This window comes from Cardiocondyla obscurior, linkage group LG02 (genome assembly GCF_019399895.1).
Source record: "Cardiocondyla obscurior isolate alpha-2009 linkage group LG02, Cobs3.1, whole genome shotgun sequence".
NCBI lineage: Eukaryota > Metazoa > Arthropoda > Insecta > Hymenoptera > Formicidae > Cardiocondyla > Cardiocondyla obscurior.
Genome location: NC_091865.1, coordinates 11,264,249 through 11,287,099, shown reverse-complemented (window position 1 = coordinate 11,287,099; position 22,851 = coordinate 11,264,249). Strand labels below are relative to the sequence as shown.

The following is a 22,851-nucleotide window of genomic DNA, read 5'->3' as shown; positions in this document are numbered from 1 at the left end:
TTTGCGACAAGTCTCGCAGGCACTTGCTTGTCGAGTTTCAGAATAAAACGATTGTTAAAATGCGTGTGTTATACTACGCCGCATATTTCACTTGCGGAGCCTTCGCCGAACATTCATGTGTCATTCGGACAACAAACATGCGTCGTTAATGCAAAAGAGATACGCATTCGTGCGGAAGTGTTTTATAATATTTTGACAACGGCTTTCAAGGTACCGGCCACGGTACTCGGCTCGAAAAAATATCGCTAAACGACCGAGATTCCGATATTCATCATTACCTATCTCAACGTCTGTTTTTTTATTTTCATTTACAACCCATCGGGCGTTGACTTAAAGTATCGCCTTTACGACTCTCCTTTGACACAGTTACCATGTAGTCCGCGGATTTTAAGTCGGTCGGCGACTGACTTTTATTTAACCAAATAAGAGTAAAAGAGTATGTCACGTGTTCGCGGCACGCTTTTGACCGGCTTCCACTTTCACAAGTATGTAAGTCAAATTAATCATGTATGCGGTAATATTTAATTGATTTCCCTTTCGTACAGTACGTACACGAGATAAGCACGCTCGAATCTTTTTAACATGTCCAACCTGTTTATTAGTATATAGCACTTTTGGTTTTTTAATGCGATACGTTTTTCCTCATCGTTAGTTTGTTCTACTTTCGTAATTGTAATAATGACTTGAGATAATTATGGGCGACCGACATAATAAATCAATGAGATAATATCTTAAATTAGCTACTTCAGAAACAAAGTACTGATTTTGTCAATTTTCGTTAAATGGCCTAAAGGAAAATTTTCACGTTATTTTTACGTTATTATTTTGGCTGCATTAAAAATGCAGTATTAATCGCATAATTGCAATCAAAGTGGATTGCGTATACATATGTGGGTAACAGAGAGAGTTATTTTATATTTAGGTTTTTATAGTTTTTTTTTTGTTTAACTGCGAGTTAATATTTTAGGAATCGTATGCCGAATTCAACTGTAGTAGATTTTTGTTTCGTATAAAATTACGTATACATATAAAATTTTATTATGTATTAACAGCATATATAAATAGTATAAAAACTTAACGGGGATATGTTAGAGATAACTCTGCCATTAAAACTCGTATGGAACCGGAACTCATAAGTAATTTAGTCACAATATGCAGAATTCATTTCGGCTTAAATTGTCGATAGACGTGGAACGTGAAAAACAGCAAATTAATTTACCATATTTAAAAATTATGTTATACAAATATTGAAATACCAAAGAATGAATATCATTAAAATAAAAACGTGAGTTTAAAATAATAATAATTTTGATGCTTTAAGATAAAGTTTTATGATCTAAAAGATAATTGTAAAAACAATCTCTACTATAAATTTATTTATTTAATTCATTTTAAAACTGTTATACTTTTGCATTTTTATCAAAGAACGGTCTTTGAAAAAAAAGAAATAAATAAATCTCGAGATTTATAGTTTTTTATACAGACTTATTTAAGATTTGGTTGAGACACTCAACGAGACGTGTGTCTCGGATAACCAATCGTGATACGTGACTTGCTGCCTAATGGCTCATCAGAGGAAGTCTTATAAACAACGGACCACGTTCTTTTGTTTCGATAATTAGGTACATTTGTTGATTGTAATCTCTTCCGTGAAAAAAAAAAAATCGACATTGTATGAATTAATAATTGAAGACATGCCAAAATTTTGTGCATTGATGTTTTGAGTCGAACTCTGTAACAAGATTATTTTTGCACGCGCGAATCAAATATTGCCACCGGCACGTATTGCCATGCCATCGTTACTTTTCAGAATTATTAGCATTATTAAATTTTTAATATCAAGATAACAATTTATAATCCACATGATATCTTATTATTTGTAATTTGACAAACAGCAATTATTTTGAGTCATTGCGCAACAAATTTTAATAATTTGTATGCGTTGCTAAAGAAAAAAAAAAAATAATAATAATAAAAAATGAAGTTAATGGCAGAGTTACCAAGTGGCAAAAAGATAAGTAGCCTTTAATCGTACTTCGTAAAAATTAATAATAAAAAAATACATACAAAGATTAATCGCAAGTTGACGTCAAAACAAAATTACTTTTAATGATTTTTCGGAATACCGACATATACAGAACCACGCAATAATTAACAAAATAACTATGATTATTCGGCTTAGATTTTGTCAATCTTGTCTTGAATTTTCTCTATTATATTCGCATTTTGCTGCGCAAGATAATTAAGTGTCATCAAATTGCAGTGAAGTCGATGGAATTTTTCAGAGATGCATAATACGATTCAAATTACGAATTCAATCATGAAACATTAGTTAATCATTGTTATTCCCAGTAATCAAAACGAATACCGATTGCATTTATGGCTTAAGATTAATACTTGTTTTTTCACACTTATTTTTTTTTGTCGATTTACTCAGTCCTTAACAAATGCTTTTTGATTTTGCATTACTTTTAGAATATTTTTAATGCAATTTATATTATCTTTAATATTCCTCAACAAAGAGAAGATTAAATATATTTTTTTTTGTAATTTAATATAAAGAGTTATATTAAATATATATAAAGCGTATAGGTCTTTTGTGTTTGAATACGTAAAACGCTATTTTTTCAGTACATTTGAAGCGTGAAAGAATTCCATTATCTGTTCAATCGTTTTCAGCTGTTTCTTTGAAATGGAGCGATTATCCGCACAAATTACATACTGTAGGTTTAACCAGCAGTGCAAGTGCATGTTTGCGATTTAAACAATTACGTTGGCATGTATATCCGTGTGAAAATTTTTGCCACAAAAATTTTTAACGCTGCAGTTCGAGGAAAGTTATTATCTTGCGCAAGGCTAAAACGGAGCGTTTCGATCGATATAGATTGCAGTTGCAATTTTCAATCCAACCCTCGCCTTGTCTTTTTTTCGTATTTCTGAACTCTGCGTCATGCGAAATTAGGACCGGTTTATCGCAACGCCGTACATCTCGAGTTGCTCGATTTTAAATTACATATAGGAATATCTGTGCTATAGAGTTTCGGGCGTTTTCTTATCGAGGATCTCTGATTCATCTCTTAAGTAATAAATATGATATTTATCTGACAATATTTTTTCCTTCGTAAATATATGTTGTATAAGTTAGCAAACCGAAGTGGGCATAATTAATTTTAACCATTTTTTTATTACCGCTAATTTGTTGCTAAAAAGTTGTTACTTAAAAAAATTTGTTGCTGTGTTAGTATTTTTTTTTTTTAATGTTCTGCTAAAACAAGAAAAAGTTAGCAGAACAATACGTTTGCAGTGAACTGCAGTGAGCAGAATTAATTCTAACAATTTTTTTGTATTATTGCTAATTTGTTGCCTTAAATGTATTTTTGCATATTCAACACTTTAAAATGCAAAAAGTATTTCGCGAATTATAAATTATGCAAAATAACGACTAATTAAAACTGATTAGTTAATATCTTTGGAATGTATCTTCATTAATGCTAATTTAGTTAATTGTAATGTAATCTTTGATATCTATTTTTGCAAAATGACTAGTTATTTAACACTTAAATATAAGTAAGTGCTATTTACGGTATAATTTATTATAAGTATTACAATACTTCATTAAATGTCTTTCCAATAACTAAATAAGATTGCGTGCACTGCACTAATTTGTCTAAATCATAGAAGAAAATCGGAAACAGACCGGAACATTTGCGTGTTTTCCACATACTCTGTACTTTTTAATGCTTTCGATAATACTTAGTTACAATGAGTTAGCATGTATTTATTACTGCTTACAGATAACATCAATTTCATAATTTTTTTTTAAACTATCCTATTTATTAATTTCGTTTTACGCAATTTAAGCTTCAATCTGTCACGAAAGTATTAATTTAGCGTCACTTCAATTTAAAGTCCGTCTTAAACGATAAAAATAAACATATAGCAACTTTCATAAAGTCTTCGCTTTACGAGAGAAAAATCTGTTCGTGTGTTTGTCGACTGCAAATTAAAGTCATAATTGTATAAAAAATTTTAAAGTCAATTTAGAATACATTTTCTTTAATGCTGTAATTATTCAAATATATCGTGACTAGAGAACTATGCGATTTGAAATCTGTATCCCATTTGCATAAAATAACAATAATTAACAAAAAGTTTTCGGAAATTTTAAGGTGTTCTTCGTCAGAGATTTAGGTTCGTGTATAAGTAAAAGAAATGTTGTATTTTTTGAAACATGACGTGTTTCATTTCTAACATTTCGAATCTGTGATGGTTTCTTTATCATATTTTAGGGTCGTCTATTAACATTACACTTGCGTAGGATAGTTTGAAATCTATTTGACATCGTTAGGTTGTTGTTTTCTAGTTTGCCATAGAGTAACATAATATTTTCTATTATTCGACCGTGAAATGAAACTTCCTCTTACTTACTTTTGGACCACCTTTGTCTGCCACCGGCACGCATTGGTAGAGCGGCATTAAAGAATTTGTTCACCACCACTGAGGACTTTCTTTGCAAGTTTGTCAGCGTCCTTGCCTCGTCCTGTTCAACCTGTTTCTCGCCATTAGGGTTGATGTTCACTGACGAGTAAATTTGACGTCGTGACAAGGTATTCCAGATTACCATGAGATCCTTCATTTTTCTTGGCAAGTTAGTCTTCTGTTGCACGATATTAAGGGTAGTGTGCCGATTATGTTTACTTGCGACGATCGTCGGCGATTCAGTAGTAACAACAGGCCCGCGGTTGACGATAAAGACAGGTTTCTACTTCTGACGCACAGCTCGATGACAGCTTGCGACTTACACGTCGCGGTTTATAATTTCATGTAATTTATCACGAGATACGCATGCCGATTAAACGCGCGATTTCAACACTCTCAATTTTCGAACTTTGATCAAAGGCCCTTCACTTTTTTCCGCACGGTGCAACACGAACGTCCGATCTATGATCTTCAATGTAAACGACTCTTTCTCTGATCACCACTGCTCTCGAAAGCGATCGGGTAGACTCTCGCGGCCGGGCAAACCAGGTTCGCGATACAATTTCCCAGGTATAAATTCGGCGAATAATATCGTTCTATTCGTTTCTCGACCAATCGGGCAAAATTTGAAAAATTTTCGACGAGATCTCGTGGCACTCGTCGATCGTTTGAGATCCTCGGCTGTTGCCTGTTTCTATGTTGTACACCACCTGTCGTATGTCACCTCAATACCCGTGTGCCGATGCCGGTATGATACGTACAGCATACCATTCGGTGTAAGAGTGGCAGTACGGATCGGTACAGATTTAAAAAATATCATGCTCCCTACTACATACATTCGTGCCCGCGCTTGTCGCTGGTCGCGGTGGTGGCGACCGGCAAGCACGTGGAATCCCATCCAATCGAGTCACGAGATTGGAGTCCCACCGCGAGAAGCTTCTGATATACCTGTTAACCGTAGGATCTCGAATCTTCGCTCGGGGAAAGACAATATCTCAAGGTTGTTCGTTCACCGGTCAACAAACGCTCGCGTTTCAGGTTCAGGATAATGCAGCCTGCCCTTTGTTGCCGGCTTTTACGTTCGCTTCTCGGAACGAATAAACTTTTCGGAATCGGGGCTTTGTCTTGCGGAATTAAGCGGGCTGCATTAGGACTATTTTTTACATTCGGGAGTATAATATATCATCTTTTATAAATGAGGGAACTGCATCAAGGAGAGCGTTTTTTTTTTTAGCGACCGCTATAATAAGAGAGTAGAAGACGCGAGGCATTTACGATCGTAGCATCAAATCAGGCGGTGCTGTTGTAATCTTGAAAACACTTGCATTCTGGAGAAAGTACGGTGATCAAACGTAACAACTTTCCGACGAATCGAAAGTATTATACAAAAGTTAATTGAAACGAGCGGTCACAAATTTAATTTTGATATTTTTTTTTCTTTGAGCTTATTTACTCGATTAATCATAATATCACTTGTCCTAAAATGATACGATATGTTATCGCGCAACGTCATATACTTTATAGTCTGATTTTAAGTTTAATGCTTAAAAGACTTAATTTATTAAGATTATTATCTTACGAAGGTTCTTCAAATCTTAAGAATTTTGCGTAGGTGTAGAACAAAATTGAGCGTTATTATAATTATGAAATATTTACGTGTTAAAGGTCCGCGTAACTCAACTACCATGTGCATTATAATACACTTTATGTGTTTCTTTCTCAAAATGTTCAATTCAGCAATACCTATACAACGTCTAGAGTCTAAACCGATTTAAGTTTTGCTATGCTAATAGCAAGAAAATCGACGCTGCAATCTCTCAAGAAGCAGTCGATGACTATTCGATAGCACTTATTATGCAATTGGAATCGATTACATGCCGCGAAACACAGCGAATGCCGAGCTAGTGCATTATTAAATACCGCACTTCCGCATAAGCGATTTTTCTTTTCTGTTTTTTTTCTTTCGTTCGTTAGGAGGAAAACAGTTCCGACATAACTGCTTAAAAAAGTAAAGATAATGATTGAGGCACAGACCGATTGCTTCATTCGATAACGACGATTGCTTACTGTAATATAAAAGATTTTTTTAATGTTAGCATCGCGCGCTTTGCACTAGATAAAGAACAAATTTGGTCGCGAACAACGCGCGTACGATTCACGTCCTTGTCGTTTCTGTTTCCGTAAGTTCGTTTAGTTCGACGTCATTGAACGCGTATGATAATTACGATGTGTCACAATTTTTTTTTACGATCCGGTAGTGTCAGTCATAGCGGCAAACCGGTAACGTTCACCGATTCCACGTGGGGGATTCCCTCGCGATTCCGAGAGTAAAGCAGAATCTCTGCCATTTACTCATAGGTATTTACCGTTTTGTGAGACACTTCTTTAGAAGTTTATCAATGTGTGTAGTTTTATTCTAATTAGTCATCGTCTGAGAACATTCGTAATTAATTCGCCGAACATTGCATGACGTACATTCATCAATTATTCAGATTTGAAGATTATTAATTGTTGTATTTAGTAAAATATATAGAACAATAATTACTATTTACGAATTAATTACAACAATGACTAATTGAAATATTTGTTTGACGGATATCGAAAGTTTTTCTAATTTGAAGTTGTCCGCATTGGTAGTAGATTTAAATATTCCAGACATCGCATAGTGAATGGATTATTTGATAGATTATTTGGCATGTCCAATTAATGTTAGTGTAAGCCTATAGATTTTGTGAAAGAAACAAGTGTGTAACTTTCAAGTGAACTTGACCGGTTCTGACAGTCAACGGCCTTGCAACACTCAAGGTTAAAAATTTCACATAAATTACTTTACGGAACGCAAAATATTTCCGGCTTTTTATAACCGCTTGCTTTCTGCACCTCAAACGAAGAGAAAACTAGCGCACGTTTTTTCTTTCGATATAAATCAGCATTTACACTTGTTTGTTGTTGAGATTTAAGATTACAGATTGATTAAAATATAAGCTGGCGAAGCTCAGTATATTGATAAAGTACCTAATTTCATAGAGCGATAAGGTGATTAACCTATAAAATTAAAATTAATTTATGTGCTTGAATCGTGCAAATTTAAATATACGAATTTATATAAAGTATTCTTCTTATAATTGTTTTTTTTTTTAGTAAAGAACGTTTAAAATAAATATGTCAAGAATTTATTGTGCTCCGACATAGAAGCTTACGTTGTAATTAAACATTGCCTAACTCGAGTTAATTAGTACACAGATGTTTAAACTGACAACGAAATGCTAATTCACTTAAGTTATAATGAAAGTAATTACACCTTCGTACGAGACCATCTTTGTATAGACCATCGTGTTTTAATTAATTCTTATGTTCATCTCAAAAATTGCACCGATTAATATCTTCTTTCTCGACGCGTAATAGTTTAATACACGTTGTCACGGACTATGAGCACATTGCCAACTGTGCACACGTGTAATTTTGACTTTCGACGTCCCGTTAACCTCGTATCGAAATATTCGTAGTCAACGAAGCTTGAACGCGGCCGTCGGCATCATCATGATAGCGGGTTTTCCGATTATCCGCCCGTTGTATTCCTACGGCATCACCGATATCGATTATAGCGACATATTCCCGCGTCACTGCCTTACCCCGGAGCTATTCTCTTTCCATTCTCTCGTCGCAGAGAGAAAAGAATGCCTCGAACGTAAAAAGTGATACATAAAACCGTGGCCTTGTACTTGGAGCAATGTAAAGTCAATGTACCGTAAAGTTAAAATTTTAATACTACTTTAAATGTAAATAATAAATAAATAATATATAAAATTAATAAAAAACATCTAGTTTGAATTTTTTTTTTAATTTATAATGCAATTAATTGATAAATATCTAACAAGAAAAAATTGCCATAAAGATTAAAAAAAAATTACTATTTATTTTAAAGAGCGGAAATATTAAAAAGTCAGTCATATTTATATATTATTTATATTATTATTGCAAATCTCCGGACTTTTTTTTTATTATTTAAGTAATGTATTATCTGCAAAAATTATTATAAAAGTCTATGGTATTTTCTCTTTTAGAATCGTGATATGAAAGTGTAGAAATGAAAATACAAAGATTTACAGTTATAATCAATGTTAAGGTCAGACTCGTAAATCGTTTTATCGTAACTAGGCGCCGAGCTTATTATACTGTATCATTTTGCGCATCCATCTTATTGCATTATCATTCTTAAATTAGGCATGCAACTCTTATAATTTTATGCCAATAGTTCTGGTTGGGCACCATTATGATTGACATATCGTTAATTGTTTGTAAAAATTTAAAACCATCTTGACGCAAACAAGTATGTAAATATCTTTCGACTAAAAGCCGTTAAGAGAGAGCGAAAAGATGTTTGTTTCGAATCTTGCTTCGTTTCTCGTTCATCGAAAAAAAATTTGTAATCAACTTGCGATTTAATAAGTAGAAAAGTTGATCAACTTCCGCATTTTTTAAGACATCTTAAGAACTCGAGTTGATAACGCTACTAATTTTTTTTTAATATCTGCATCATCTTCAATTTAATATCTACAGCCATGTGAACTATCAGCATTTGTTCTATATATAATGTGAGTTTATCATATCTTGGTTATTTATACAATATTGTAGTTGTTGGTGATAACTGTTGCTATCATACGGGTGGTCTGTCTACAAGCACGTGTACAAAACACGTTGACGTGCACGCGTTAATTCAAATTCACGACGTTGACAGACGATTTTAAAAGGACGCGCAGACATTGCAAGATCACGCTATTTCATTCTTACGTCACATTATTACGCATTAAGTTGGTTCTGATATTCATGCGTATTTATTACGCAGTCTGCGTTTGTCAAGACCAATTTTCTTTCAACACAATGGAACAAAAGATTGCCATGATAACAGCCAATTGTTGATAATGAAGCTATTTATATCGTAATATATGCACATACATATATATATATATATATATATATATATATAAATATATTCTTTTTTTTTATTTCAAAAATTTGGCAAAAATTAAGAGAAAATAATTAAAAATAATTTTTTAAATAGCATTTCTTACATAGTTGTAGCATTTTAATATTATTCTCTTAAACACATTTTCCAGTAATAACTTTCTTTTATGTAGTAAATTGTTACATCATTAATTGAGTAAACTATAAATTTTGATAAATTATTCCGTGCTTTTTTTTGTGTCAAAGCTGCTGCTTTAATCAATTAAAAATAGAAAAGAAAGAGTAATTGTGATATTATATTGAAGAATACATGATGCATAAAAATTGCATGTTACGATCTTATACTTAAAAAATATCTTAATTGTACAAGACATTTTACGACACATCTGCATGACTTAATGTCACGAATATGATAAAGCGTAATTAACGTAAGAGACATCTATCACATATAGACTTATCCTTGTAACGTTATTTCATGAATGCTTTATGTAACCTATGCTTGTTCTACTTTTCTAACAGCGATTGTCAAGTTTAAGTTAAAATTATATATTTTACGCGATCAAGTCGGATTCATATTAAGTATGGAGATGTGTTATTAATAATTCAAAATGAAAACTTTGAATTGTTTAAATCAAAAGCCTACACTGTATTGACTTAAAGTTATTAATTAATTTAGAATTATTTTTTTAATTAAATTATAAATTTAGAATTAAATATATATATATATATATATATATATATATATATATTTTATATTAATATATTCTGTGATTGGAACTTTCCGTTCCTGTTATTCTTGAATTAGCATTGTAGATAAACTCAAGAATTTTATTCGTGGTGTCGCATTGGAATTTTTGCATTTTATCTTTGGGTTCAACATGAAACAGACAGGAACGATCGTGACCGTGGCCAAAAAAAGGAAACACTTATACGTATGAATACTTATGACACGCAAGTATGACGCGATTGAAAACGATAGCTTACGGAAGTTTAACGACCATTGTGGCATTCCTTTTCGATTTGAATTATACATCAATAATGCTAATCTATCTAACTTCATTTCAAGGATAAGAAATTTACAGTTGTCAATAGAGATTTCAGGTGGGCAGACGTAAGGTACATAAAAACCTTTCCGTTATTTTACTTACGTATATAAATACGTATTATTAATAATATAAAAAGAACTTTTTTAAAGCTGTATTTTTTAATTATTTTTATATAAAAACGGATAGTATCATATTTTTTGATTGTGTTATTTTTTTAACAAAATACATAATTATTAATTTTTGTTTTTTTTTAATAGAATTTTATTTATTACACGTTTGCCGAAAGTTTAAAATAGTAAAATTGATTTCTTATTTCATATATATTTTTATTTTATTTAAATTCATAGATTTGTTATGTGTTTTGAAATTTCGCGTAGATTTTAACAAAGTTGTAATACTTTAGTCGCGTCGTAAATGAAGTTCACACGGATCGCGCATCATTAAAATTCATTTTATGCATTATATAATAATTACATACTTTTGACGCAAATGGTATAAAAAACAATCTTGTTTTGTAAAACACTTTAGATAATTAATCTGAAACTCTACATAATAACCGCTTATTAATTCCTTTCCAATAATCCACGTGTTGCGTAGTTAAATGTATGTTTAAATACCAGATTGCAAAGGAAACCACAAATACATGATTAATTGTTATGACGTTATTCGATTTTTCCATGTTACACATTTTTACATCCACGTTTGATTCCATTTTTCGTTTCAATTATTCGCGATCATTCTATCTAATGATAGAAGTCATAATCAAGATCTACATTACTTGCATAAGGAACAATACTCTCGTAATTATTAGGATTCAATTCTTTCAAGCTAGATGTTGCATACATGTTGTACAAAAGTTTCTTAGAAAAATATTAAAATTAAAATTTATTCCATAAGACCATTTTTGTAGGTGGTCAACATTTTTTTATTGCAACATTATGAAAGTATTTCGAAAAGGGGAAAAGAATATTGTCAACTTATGATTAATTTGTATCAAATACATAAAAAAAAATATCAAACTTAAATTATTAAATTAATTTAGTAATTGTACTTAGATTGACTATTTATTTTGATATAAAAATTATTTAAAAAAAAATTTGTACAGTATGAAAGATTGTACCATTTTTCCATTTGTAAGTTCTGCTTTTCTTGTTATTGCGAAAGATGCAAAGAGGTATAATTTTTATATAGTGAGTAAGCTGTGATTATAAATGGAGTAAGAGAAATATATGTTATTTACCTTTAGGTTATGAAAAATCTATTGAGCGATTGACAGCGATTAGGATATGATGATTACATCATCATTGTCATTAATTAATTAACAGTATCAATCGAAAAGTTTTTTCGAATCGTTAACTGTACATACGCGATGACAAAACTAATAATTAGTTATTACAGCATAAAAGCTGTCAAAGGTCATAGAAATAGGTCATAGAAGTCGTTCATGCCATTTGTTGGAATTCGAAACTTGTAGCTAATCAATAAAATTAATTAAATAATTCGTAAATTTTTTCCGGCAAAAGTCATACTTTATCACAGGCAATTTATCGATTCTAAGATAAAGTATAATAATAATAAATTACATACCCAAATTTTAACACGTGCTGCACGTCAATAATGTTTTTAAGTAAAATATATGAGTTTAAGTCGTCTTCAGTAAGCCAGATGCATACCCTTTTATATTAAAATTCTTAATCTCTTAAGAGATATTGATTTGATATATTAAAATTACATTTTGGCCGTGCTGGTAATAAAACTGGTTGTAGCTCCGTCGTGTTCGTCACAGTAATCTTCTGCAACCCTTTTCTCATATACCAAGCTTCTTCTTGACACCATTTTCTGGCTACTTCTACAACGTTCCTCATTTCCATTGCTATTATACCTGTAAAATTATACCTGATGATTTTGCAGATTTCGAACTTGTCATTTGATGTTTTTTTAAAGCGTATTTTACTCAAACAGCAAGAAAACTTACAAAGCATTTAAACATACGTTGAAAGAAAAAATTTTAACCCTTTAATTTTTTTTCTTTTTATTTTTGTAAAAAATTATATATACGTATTGGTGTTATGTTAACAGAATATTCCATTAAGAAATAAAAATATTAAACATTAACGATTAAATCTGAAAGTAGTTAAACTGCGCTATATAGTTTGATAAGTTTGATTCCGTTATTTTCTACGCTTTAATTAAGCAGCAAATACTTGTAAAAGAATTTTCTAGACGAGTTGCTAACTTGATTATCATTAAATTACGTACATTTTATTTGAATGTTTATCAAGAAGATATTAAGCAAATAATGATGCACAAATAAAGATTAAAAATTATAATTTTTTTTTTCAATTTATTACGGTCAGCAGGCAACATTGAAACGTTCTAGATAAGCAAGTAGTTATTAAAATATCATATAATCTAACGTGCATAATCGTACAAAAATCGTAATAAAAAAAAAATATATTAGTGACCTAAATATTTTATCTTATTATTTTGTTTTTTAACAATTTAAATATTATACTTCACAAAGTAGGTGTTTATTCGTATTTAATAAAATTATACTTAATAATTTTAATATTATTTAAACTAACGCGGTAAATTTTTTTCATGCAAACTTTCTATTTACGCAGTCTTTGTATATAAGACGTATTACTGAATTTTCTGAAAGTCTGTATTACAGTCTCTTCCGTTTTTAGAAAAAAAAAAAAAAGAAAAGAGTTGTCAAATTCTTCAATTGAAAGAATAAGCTATTAGATTTTGCTTTCAATGTTTTCATAGATATTAATTATTAAATCAAAGAAAACATTTTTTTTTACAAATGAGAGGGTTTTAATTTTAATTTTTAATTTGATTAATATTATTATATTGATCGCATTTGTACTTACGGATCACTATCCTAATATACGCCAGCATTATAAAAGTCTTCGGATGCACTAGAATTTGCACAAAATTAAGTCACGAAATATTGCGTAGTAAGTAAACGTGAAGTGCAGTTCTTAACGCGGCAACGTTCTCATCAACGTCTGTTCGTTTACTGAGTACAGCCACAGTTCCCGATCCTTGTTCGTAGTTGTTTTACAAAATCTTCGAGTGATAACACCACTCAGGCCGATAGATAAAGACCAAGATCGACTTAAGTGACCTATTATTTATTATGGATCCGTGGGAGGAATTGCTATCCCGCCGCTCATCGAAGATTGCTAGCAAATAAGGGTTAAAAATGTATAACGGAAACGTTCCGCTATGTTTCTCCCACGTGCTTACATAGTCTGAACTGGTCTATAATCTTTCAACGTGCTTGCAATTATTCATTTTATTTTTATGTCACTATCACAAGTACAGTTCTTTACACTCCTGCATTGAAGTATGATAGCCAATAAGTTAAAACAAAAAAATATTCCGTCCAAAAGTAAACTAAAATCCATAACATTTTAATAAACGAATTTAACGCTAATTTTTTATTAATATTTTGTAATTAATATTATCAATTAATATAAAGACATAAATTAATATAATTTGTATTTAGCGTAACTAATTATGTTTTGTTGATAGAATAATTAACGACGTGAGAATTAGATAAATGAGAAATTCGTTGTATCAAACTGTTATGCCATTCAAAATACGGTTGAATTTCTTTTACGAGCAATATGGAAATTAATTAATTAGTGTAATTAATCTAATTATGAATTCTATCTCGCTGTTTGCAATTTACGAGGATGTTCTACAACTCTTCCTAATATCGTGTTAACCCTCTTATCAGACAGAAACATAGGTCACGCGTCTGGTTATTGAGAATTACAATTTTATCAAGTTTAATACCATATTATAAGCGATATGTAGAACATGAAAACATGTAAATTTGACTGATTTTAATATCTGTCTTTCGGTCGTTTCAATAAAATTGTTTCTTTTTTTTTTTTTTTTTTTTTAACGCACGTTTATACGTTATAATTAACATTTGATAAAAATAAATTTCTTTGCTTTCCAAGAGTCGCATAAAAGAAAGACACGCAGTTAAAGTGCTGTGTAATTGTCTTATAAAGTCAGCCAGTAAGTCTGTCGGAGAAAATATTACTTAATTATAATTGCTTTACGATATTGCGATTTCATCATATATGAAATATCAAACACAGGATACAGTCTTGCAATCAATGTGCCCATCCTGTGTTTACAAACGAAACGTAAAACACTCTCCATAATAAGGTTCAAATAATAAGAATGCATTTTTTTTCGTAGAAGATAGAACAGATAAGCTCACTTTTCGTGGGGGCTATGAAAAAAAGGATTACGTTAACTTTGATTAATTATCTTACTTTTTCGGATAACGAAGCTCAATGAATTCCTTTTAATATAATACAAATAATAATGTATCAGTTTCACAACTCTTTCTTCTTCTGCAATCACAAAAATTATTTTTTAAAAAAAGTTACCGTACGTTTCATTGCTTTTACTTCGCTTTTATCGTTTGGAAAATATCTCTCATACCATTTTTAATAATTACACAAAATTCATATCAGTTTTTGGTTTCGTTTTTGTTAATAATTTTTCTATCTTCTTAACGTTCTGATTGTAGTAGTCATTTTTTTTATATCGACTTATTTCGTTACAAATTTCATTTAATTAATTTTAACATGCAATTAATAATTTCGTATTCAAATTTAATTGTGAACTTTACCTGGTTATTACCGTCATTATTTTAAATAAGTTTTGTAAATATGCATGTCGGATGTCAGAAGACAAGAAAATGAAACTGTCGATTAAGCGTAATCTTATACGCCGTTTATGTTATATATTGGTTTAGGTTAAAAATTGATTTAATATCCCGAATTGGAAACTATATTAAAGCATAATGCACGTATTCTACGTTTAACCAGAATATTTCGATGCCGGCTGAATAAATTTGATAAAAATTTCTTAATAAATGCACAAGCTAAAAACATGGAACGTAACAAAGAGGTAACGTCCGATATGAGAAAAGAGAAAGCAATATTATTTGAGAGAAAAATAAAACAGCTTGCTGAGTGTAATGAGATAGTCTCAGCCGAGACTATCAATGCTATTGGAGATATTACAATAGAAACGGCTAAAGACGATGCGTCGAGCGATGAATTCGCTGAGGATCTCGATGAGGAATATCAGAACTTGAATAATATGCTTGATTTACCAAATGATACGTATTCTCTCACTAAAATTACAACTGAGTTATCCTCGTGCGTCAAATATGGCTTTCGTTCCGGTCTGATTCATTTAAACATGCCACATTTCTCACCATTATCCAGAGGTTATCAGGTAATCACTGTTGCCTGAGTCAATGATGTAAACTTTATTTAAGAAACAAATGTTTTCAACATTACGATAAGCAATTTGTTAACCTTTACGAAACTTTTCACATTGCACTTTATATGTTCTTTTTATAAATTATTGAAACGATTAACGGTCTCATATCGCGTATCATAACAATTAGTTTTTTTTTAAACACAAATATAATTAAACGTAGATAGGTTTGCGGTTTCTTATTTCGGGCTTTAATAACAGGGTGGCGCCGTAGCAATAGCAGCTTTTGCCACGGCGGCGATTAGCAAATCTCGTTCTTGGAGCGAGGCGGTGATCGATAACATTGTCGAGGACGGAGACACTTTTTATTGCGAATCTTATAAAGACGTGAACACGGACGATCGCCGGACAATGACCATACTCGATCTGAAGAGAACTCTTTTCCTTCAGAAAAAGTTTCACGTTAAAGTTAAGATCGAGGATGCCGCGTACGTCGGGAAATTTCGTTCGCGCAATCCGACGGAGTTTCATCTTGCGAAGGCGTTGGAGCGGTTTTTCGAGCGGCACAACGCCGGAATCTTGACATCGCCCGTGCTTAACATAGCGATCTGGAAAGATTCCAAGTATTACAACATATTTGACGGTCAGGCGCGACGTGAGAGTGGCGAGCCGGCGGCTGATAAAATCAGCGGTGCGGCTAAGCTGTTTCTCGTGAAAGACTTGATAGGGTTACTATTCATCATCCTTGAAAAGAGTTACGTGGGCAATGAACCTTTTGTAATTTACGCTATATCTGTCAGCGAAGTGAAGACCGTATCTCCAAAAGATTTTGAAGAAACCGCAATGGTATTCGAGAAGCCGCGAAGACGACCGAGCGGTTATCAAATTTATCAGCAGCACCGGGCTGTAATACAGGGATCTTACCATTTGACGCATCGTGTCGTACCGGAAGCTCTCAGAGGTAAAGCTCACTTGATAATAGCGGTGGCGGCTTTGATATATTCCCGACTGATTAGTGCCAACAAATGGACCGCCGCTCTGCTCGATCTGATTTACAATCAGTCCAATATTTATTTGATCGATTTAGTTAGGGTTTTAGAAAAAAAACTCGATGACGAGTTCGAGCTCGGGCTGGATGACTTGATGAGCGACGTTATTCTCGGAGTGTATTCCGCCAAGATAAAGATTGACGCGAATATATTTCCGAATCAAGCGCAAAAGAGTAAAATTACTATTGGTAATAGTATAGAAAAATTCTTTGAGAGTCGGAACATCGGAATACTTGAGATTAAGAAAATTTTTTACGCGATTTGGAGGGATGGCGATGTATACTACTTTCTTGATCCGTTTGCTTGCGACGATCGAGGTTTTCGAATCGATATAGAACACGCGACAAATAAAACCGTCAGAGGAGCTGCTTGTGTAACCATGAATAGCACCATAAACGAAATGATGGAAATAGTGTTAGAAAATACTGGGAATAAGGAAAGTGATTCTTTTTTTATACACGGTGCCAAGGTGCTCTACGTTAAGACTGGGGTGACGTCAAACGGTCCATTTGAAAAAGTAATTTATCGAGAGAGTGGGACAAACCGCAGACCACAGACTTTTTCATCGCCCAAGGACGTAGCAAAAGTCGATTTAATTGATACGACGCCACGATTACGACCGCGTTTTCAGAAATTAGCAGAAGTGTGCGTTCAGTATCCAGATATTATGCAGAACGTAGATCGATACATGATGGCGGCTGATGAGCCAACAACTTTTATGCTTGCGCAAGAAAAAGATGAAAAAATGAAAAAAGAAAACGAGAATGTAGAAGAGGAGGAGGATGAGGAGGAGGAGGAGGAGGAGGAGGAGGAGGAAGAGGAGGAGGAAGAGGAGGAGGAGGAGGAGGAGGAGGAGGAGGAGGAGGAGGTACAAGAACAGGAAGAAGAAGAGAAAAAAAAAGAAACGAACGAAGAATTAAAAGAAGAACCGAAAGAGGAACTGAAAGAGGAACTGAAAGAAGAACCGAAAGAGGAAGTGGAAAAAGAAGCGGAAAAAGAACATGACGAAGAGCAACAAATACCTACAGAAAGATTTATTCGTGGATACGAAATGATAAATGCTCATCGTTTTCTCGTTCGCGGTAACGGAACGTGTATGAACTTTATATACCATCCGCGGGTACAAGGTAGACAAGGGTTGATAATTGCTTTGACTGCGTTGGCGTACAGGAAATTAAAAGAACCGGCTCGCTGGCGAAATATAGACGTGGATCAAATTCTCGATATCGGCAACAAGGCTTACGAACAAGTTATAATGTGGATTGAGCAAGGCCGACCGGAAATAAGAGAAGTGAAAGCACAAGAAGAAGGAGAAGAGGAGGAAGAAGAAGAAGCCGAAGAGGAGGAAGAAGTGGAAGAGGAGGAGGAAGAGGAGGAAGAGGAAGAAGAAGAGGAGGAAGAGGAGGAAGAGGAGGAAGAGGAGGAAGAGGAGGAAGAGGAGGAAGAGGAGGAAGAAGAGGAAAAAGAAATTTTTGCTCGAAAAGTAGCACGCGCTCCTAGTCATTTAGATATGTCATTTTTACCTCCTAGATTAAAATTGGCTGAGAACGACGTTTACTTTAAAACAAGTATGAATGTTATCGCTGGCGACATGAATCCTTTAGCTAATCTCGCGGAAGCTCTCGAGTGTTACTTTGAACGATATCCCGAAGTGATATTGGAAAACAAGAAATTAATGTATGCCATTTGGAAGGAGGATGGACATTTTTTTCTGTTTAATCCTTACGGTAGTGATGTAGAAGGATGGCGTCTTTGGAATTGTACAGCCGGCTTTATCGTAACGGACAGTTTCAACGAACTGATTAACGCACTATACGGCATTTTAGAATACAACGATCCGCATTTTTCGCTTCATTTCGTAGCTCTGGATGCAATACAGCCGGGAAAATATAAATCACCTACGGAAATTATAATACCAGACAAAATGACAAATAAATTTCAAACAAAGTTTTTACCAATTACTGATGACGATTTATTGAAACTTGAAGAAAAGAAACCGGATGTTGCCGATGAGGAAGTGACGAGAGAGCTCGTTGATAGAAAAGATATTATAGAAGAGGAAGAGGAGGAAGAGGAAGAAGAAGAGGAGGAAGAAGAAGAGGAAGAAGAAGAGGAAGAAGAAGAGGAAGAGGAAGAGGAGGAGGAGGATGAGGAGGAGGAAGAGGAAGAGGACGAACGAGAGGAAGACGAAATTAAAGAAATTGAATTACTAAAAGAAATGCCTCTAAAAGATCCCTTGTTGACAATTGAGGAATTTATACAATCTGACGCACCCTATCGTTTAAATTTGGCGCTTTTAACATCCACAGTAAAAATCCAAGATCCCACTGAAAAAGAATTAAATAATTTGCACGAGGAAGTAATAATGGAAAAGATGAAGTACAGTCTTTCAACGCCGTACGTGATGCCGTCAAAAAAAACACTTGGCATTTTGTTGGAAGCAAAATTGGCGAACAGGTCGATCCAGTCGCTTGTTTCAAGATTCTCGATCGATTCGCGATTGGAAATTAAGAAGGGCGATGTTACTCTAGAATCTATACCGACCGCGATAGTACCGTTGCTTCAAGACATAAAGCCTTCAAAGATGATTAAGCTAGCGTTCGGGAAGTACTTATATTCGAGATTGCCACCGATCCGTATGGTGCCTCTAAGAGCAATCGATGAGAATTACATCCAAGACGGTGAAATTAATAAAGCAACCGATAAAAAGTATCTTTGCCGAGAAAGCGTAGAAGAGAAAAAGAGAAACGTAACGTTAAAGAAATCGCCGATAGTATTTGACGCTATGAGACCAGAACTAATACCACTCGGACCGACGATTAAAACTCCCGTTTTAACGATAAATTACTTAACAAGATTTGACGAACGAAAGCAAAAGGACGTGACGAAAGCGGAGAAAATAATATCCGTCAAGGAAAATTCCTGCGATACGGAAAAATTACTACTCAAATTAATATTTCCTAATTTTGACCCACAGGTTAATAAATTTTTAAATATATAATTATAAAAATATGATTTAAAAAATATTATTTTGCAATATAATTTAAAAATACGGCATTACAAAATTATAATATTTTTCGTGAATTGCATAAATAATATTATCATATTGCTTTTACAAAAGCTTCTTTATACACAAGTTTTATTTTACATTTAGCCGCCGGAGAAACATAATAAAACGGAAGAAACGCTGAAAATGATAATAAATGCTAAAGATTTCGATAAAACATTAGATCTGTCGTTATCAAAGAATGCTGGTTTTAAAGTAATTTTATTTTTATAATATTGAATATTTTATAATAGTGTTATCAAATGATCTATATAAATCTTATCTAAGTATTTAATATCACGTACTACATTTTGAGAACTTTCACTGAACAAACTTTTTTTTATTTGTCAGCATTTTTATAAATAGATACTTGATAAGTATACCCTCATTAGAACGCAATTTATCTAGATATTATTTCAAGGTTGTGGATGAAAGTGTGGAAATAATACGAGGCAGCCTCAGTCTTCAAGATCGCGGGAGGATTGAATCTTTTTATTTTAAACCTTGTTACATTGCGGCTATAATATGCATTTTGGCAAAAAACACGCTGCATATCGATTACTTTTGCGACGATATTCTGAACCAATTGATTATTTTCACCGGTATGATCGATAAACAAATCGGCAGATTGCAGTACAGCCGCTATAAAACATTGAATAAGATGATAATATGTAATACGAATTTCAACGTTACTCTGAAAGAAATCACTCTCGCCGAACTCAAATGTTCTCCACTCGACAAACTTGATGTCGTCGTCCATAAATTTTTAATAACACATCAAACCGGAATATTGGTGCTAACAAATTGCGCTTACGCAATCTGGACGACGGACGTTAGATATTACTTATTCGATCCTTATCCGTGCGACGAGGAAGGACAAGCCAGCGAAAAGGGTCACTGCTGTCTCATGAAGTTCCGCGATTTTAAATCCCTATTCAATAGAATTAAAGGAAACACCGGTAAAATTGCGAGCAAACCTTTTCACTTTTACACGGTATTAATCACTCGTGCGAAAGTAAAAAAGCGTAAACGAAAGAAAGGCGTAAAGCGTCGTGCAAAGTTAGAACTATCGGAAGAGCCGATTCACGACGAAGTAAATCAATACACGACAACGTCAATAGCCAAGCCTGAAATGTCTCCGATCGAATTAACTGAATGGATTACTTCTGATCCGGAATTAGATCCCGACCGTGACCCCACGATCGTCGGTTTCGCGGCAATGCGACAGCACGATGCCGCGATGCTCGAGGCGATCATTTTGAAGAACGACGTAACGACGCCTGTACAGGTACCGTTCGAAAAGCCATCGAGGCTCGATCATCAGAGTCGCGAAGAAACGAAGGAGAAAAAAATACCGCCGGAGAGAATATTTCGTAACTACTCATTTATTGCAATCCCTATTGATCTCTGCATTATGGCGTGGTCGTTAATTCACGATCCTCTGTCTTGGTCGGAACGTACCATTGACGGCCTATTCGAGGCTGCGAGCGATTACGCCTTCGACAGCTTGTTGGCGAGCGAGGACACTTCCGTAAACGACATGATCGGCGCAGTGCTTCCGGAATTCGAGATAGCAAATTACGCGTTTCGTGCGGTATTCGCGCCGCTTTATTACGGAATCCTGTACGAGACGGAGGAATGGAACCTCGCGGCGACTTTAAGAAAAATATTTGGAACGGCGATTTACACCGGCGCTATTATCGTCTGCGGCCACGCTCATATAGGCATTACGAAATGCGGTAAGAATTATTTCGCCTGGTGGACGGTAACAGGAACAAAGAACCTGAGAATGATCGCCTCCAACAACTCGGACGAGTTTCTTAAGTTGATCGTTAAGGTGATCGACGATCCGCGGAAAATTCGATTCGACGTGAGAGCGATCACTATATCCTACGCACGAAAAATTGCGCCCGATTGCAGCGATACCAAAGGACTTCACGAACCGATAACGGCGACGCCTTCTTTAGCAGAGATTCACCGGGAACGTCCGGAATCTTATGACGTCGAAGCGATCTTCAAATCGATCGAACTCGCACCGAAACCGATCTTCGTACTCGGAACGGTATCTCTTCGTGATCGTAATAGCTTGCTGGAACCGCGGGCGAAACGTTGCTACTTCGTCGCGTTATTGGCTGTCGTGATAAAAAGTGACATCGTTCAGTCTCCACTTCCTGGTATGATCGACAGAGTCCTTGAAGTGGCGGAGAGTTTGTACCGAAGGTTTTTTGAACCGCACTTTCACACGGAACATATCTTACAAAATATCTCGCTAATGAACAGACTTTTTCACCTTTGCGACTGTGCATCATCCTTGGTCGCGTTAACGAGCTCACCGAATAGTAAAAGGAACTTTTATGTCCAAGTAAGCATTGCAAAAAAAAAAAAAATACAATATTATTCTCATTATTTATTTTACTAATTATATTTGAATTTGACGAATTAAACGTATAAAAATTAGCATATAATTTTTATTAAGAGTAAGTGATAAAGATAAAGATATAGTTTTGAAATAAATAAAAAATAAAGATTAATTTTTTAAACGTTACCGTTACGATAATTAATTGGTTTAGGTGAAACAACATTTAAAAAAATATTTTGAGAAGCACACAAGCGGTATATTGCACTTTACTAATTGCTGCTACGGCTTTTGGTATTCGAGAGCGACGAATTGTTATTACTATCTGGATCCTTATCAATGTGACGTGAAAGGCAGAAAGACTTTTGTCAACGGCAACGCATGTCTGTGCATCTTCTCCTCCGTGAATCAAATGGTGATGCACATGTGTCTCAATCGATACGAAGGCACCACCGGATTTTTCCTTCACAGAATCCATGTGAATTCTATCGACGCGTCGCCGTTCGAGAAATTTCAGGAAGATCCGATGTGGGTGTATCTGGACTATCACTGGAACTTGACGCATTCAATTACGAAATCGCGGAAGAGGACGAAGGATAGCGATAGGCCGGGGTCATCGAAAATCGATCGGCGATTTTGGAA

At 34.0% G+C, this 22,851-nt stretch overlaps 3 protein-coding genes across 6 annotated transcripts in view; 2 read left to right on the top strand and 1 right to left on the bottom strand.

Annotated features, from left to right (window-relative positions):
- LOC139108828 (scavenger receptor class B member 1) overlaps positions 1 to 13,730 on the bottom strand; it is a 30,758-nt gene extending 17,028 nt beyond the window's left edge. The window contains exons 1-2 of one of the 3 annotated variants that reach the window (XM_070667438.1): positions 13,370 to 13,730; positions 12,223 to 12,372 (exon numbers count right to left, since the gene is read on the bottom strand). In XM_070667438.1, the coding sequence (XP_070523539.1) occupies positions 12,223 to 12,372; positions 13,370 to 13,397 (178 nt within the window). In that variant the 5' untranslated portion in view covers positions 13,398 to 13,730. Of the gene's footprint in view, positions 1 to 4,428; positions 10,182 to 12,077; positions 12,373 to 13,369 lie in introns of those variants that run through there. The other 2 variants (XM_070667446.1, XM_070667429.1) reach the window with 2 other exon arrangements.
- The window catches only part of LOC139108812 (ATP-dependent DNA helicase Q5), an 84,287-nt gene that overhangs the window by 23,278 nt on the left and 38,158 nt on the right, over positions 1 to 22,851 (top strand). The gene's annotated exons all lie outside the window — the stretch shown is intronic.
- LOC139108990 (uncharacterized) lies at positions 15,919 to 21,174 on the top strand. Its single transcript, XM_070667724.1, has 2 exons — positions 15,919 to 17,675; positions 17,781 to 21,174. Exons 1-2 carry the CDS (start codon positions 16,170 to 16,172, stop codon positions 19,806 to 19,808), a joined length of 3,534 nt encoding a protein of 1,177 aa, XP_070523825.1. The 5' UTR covers positions 15,919 to 16,169; the 3' UTR covers positions 19,809 to 21,174.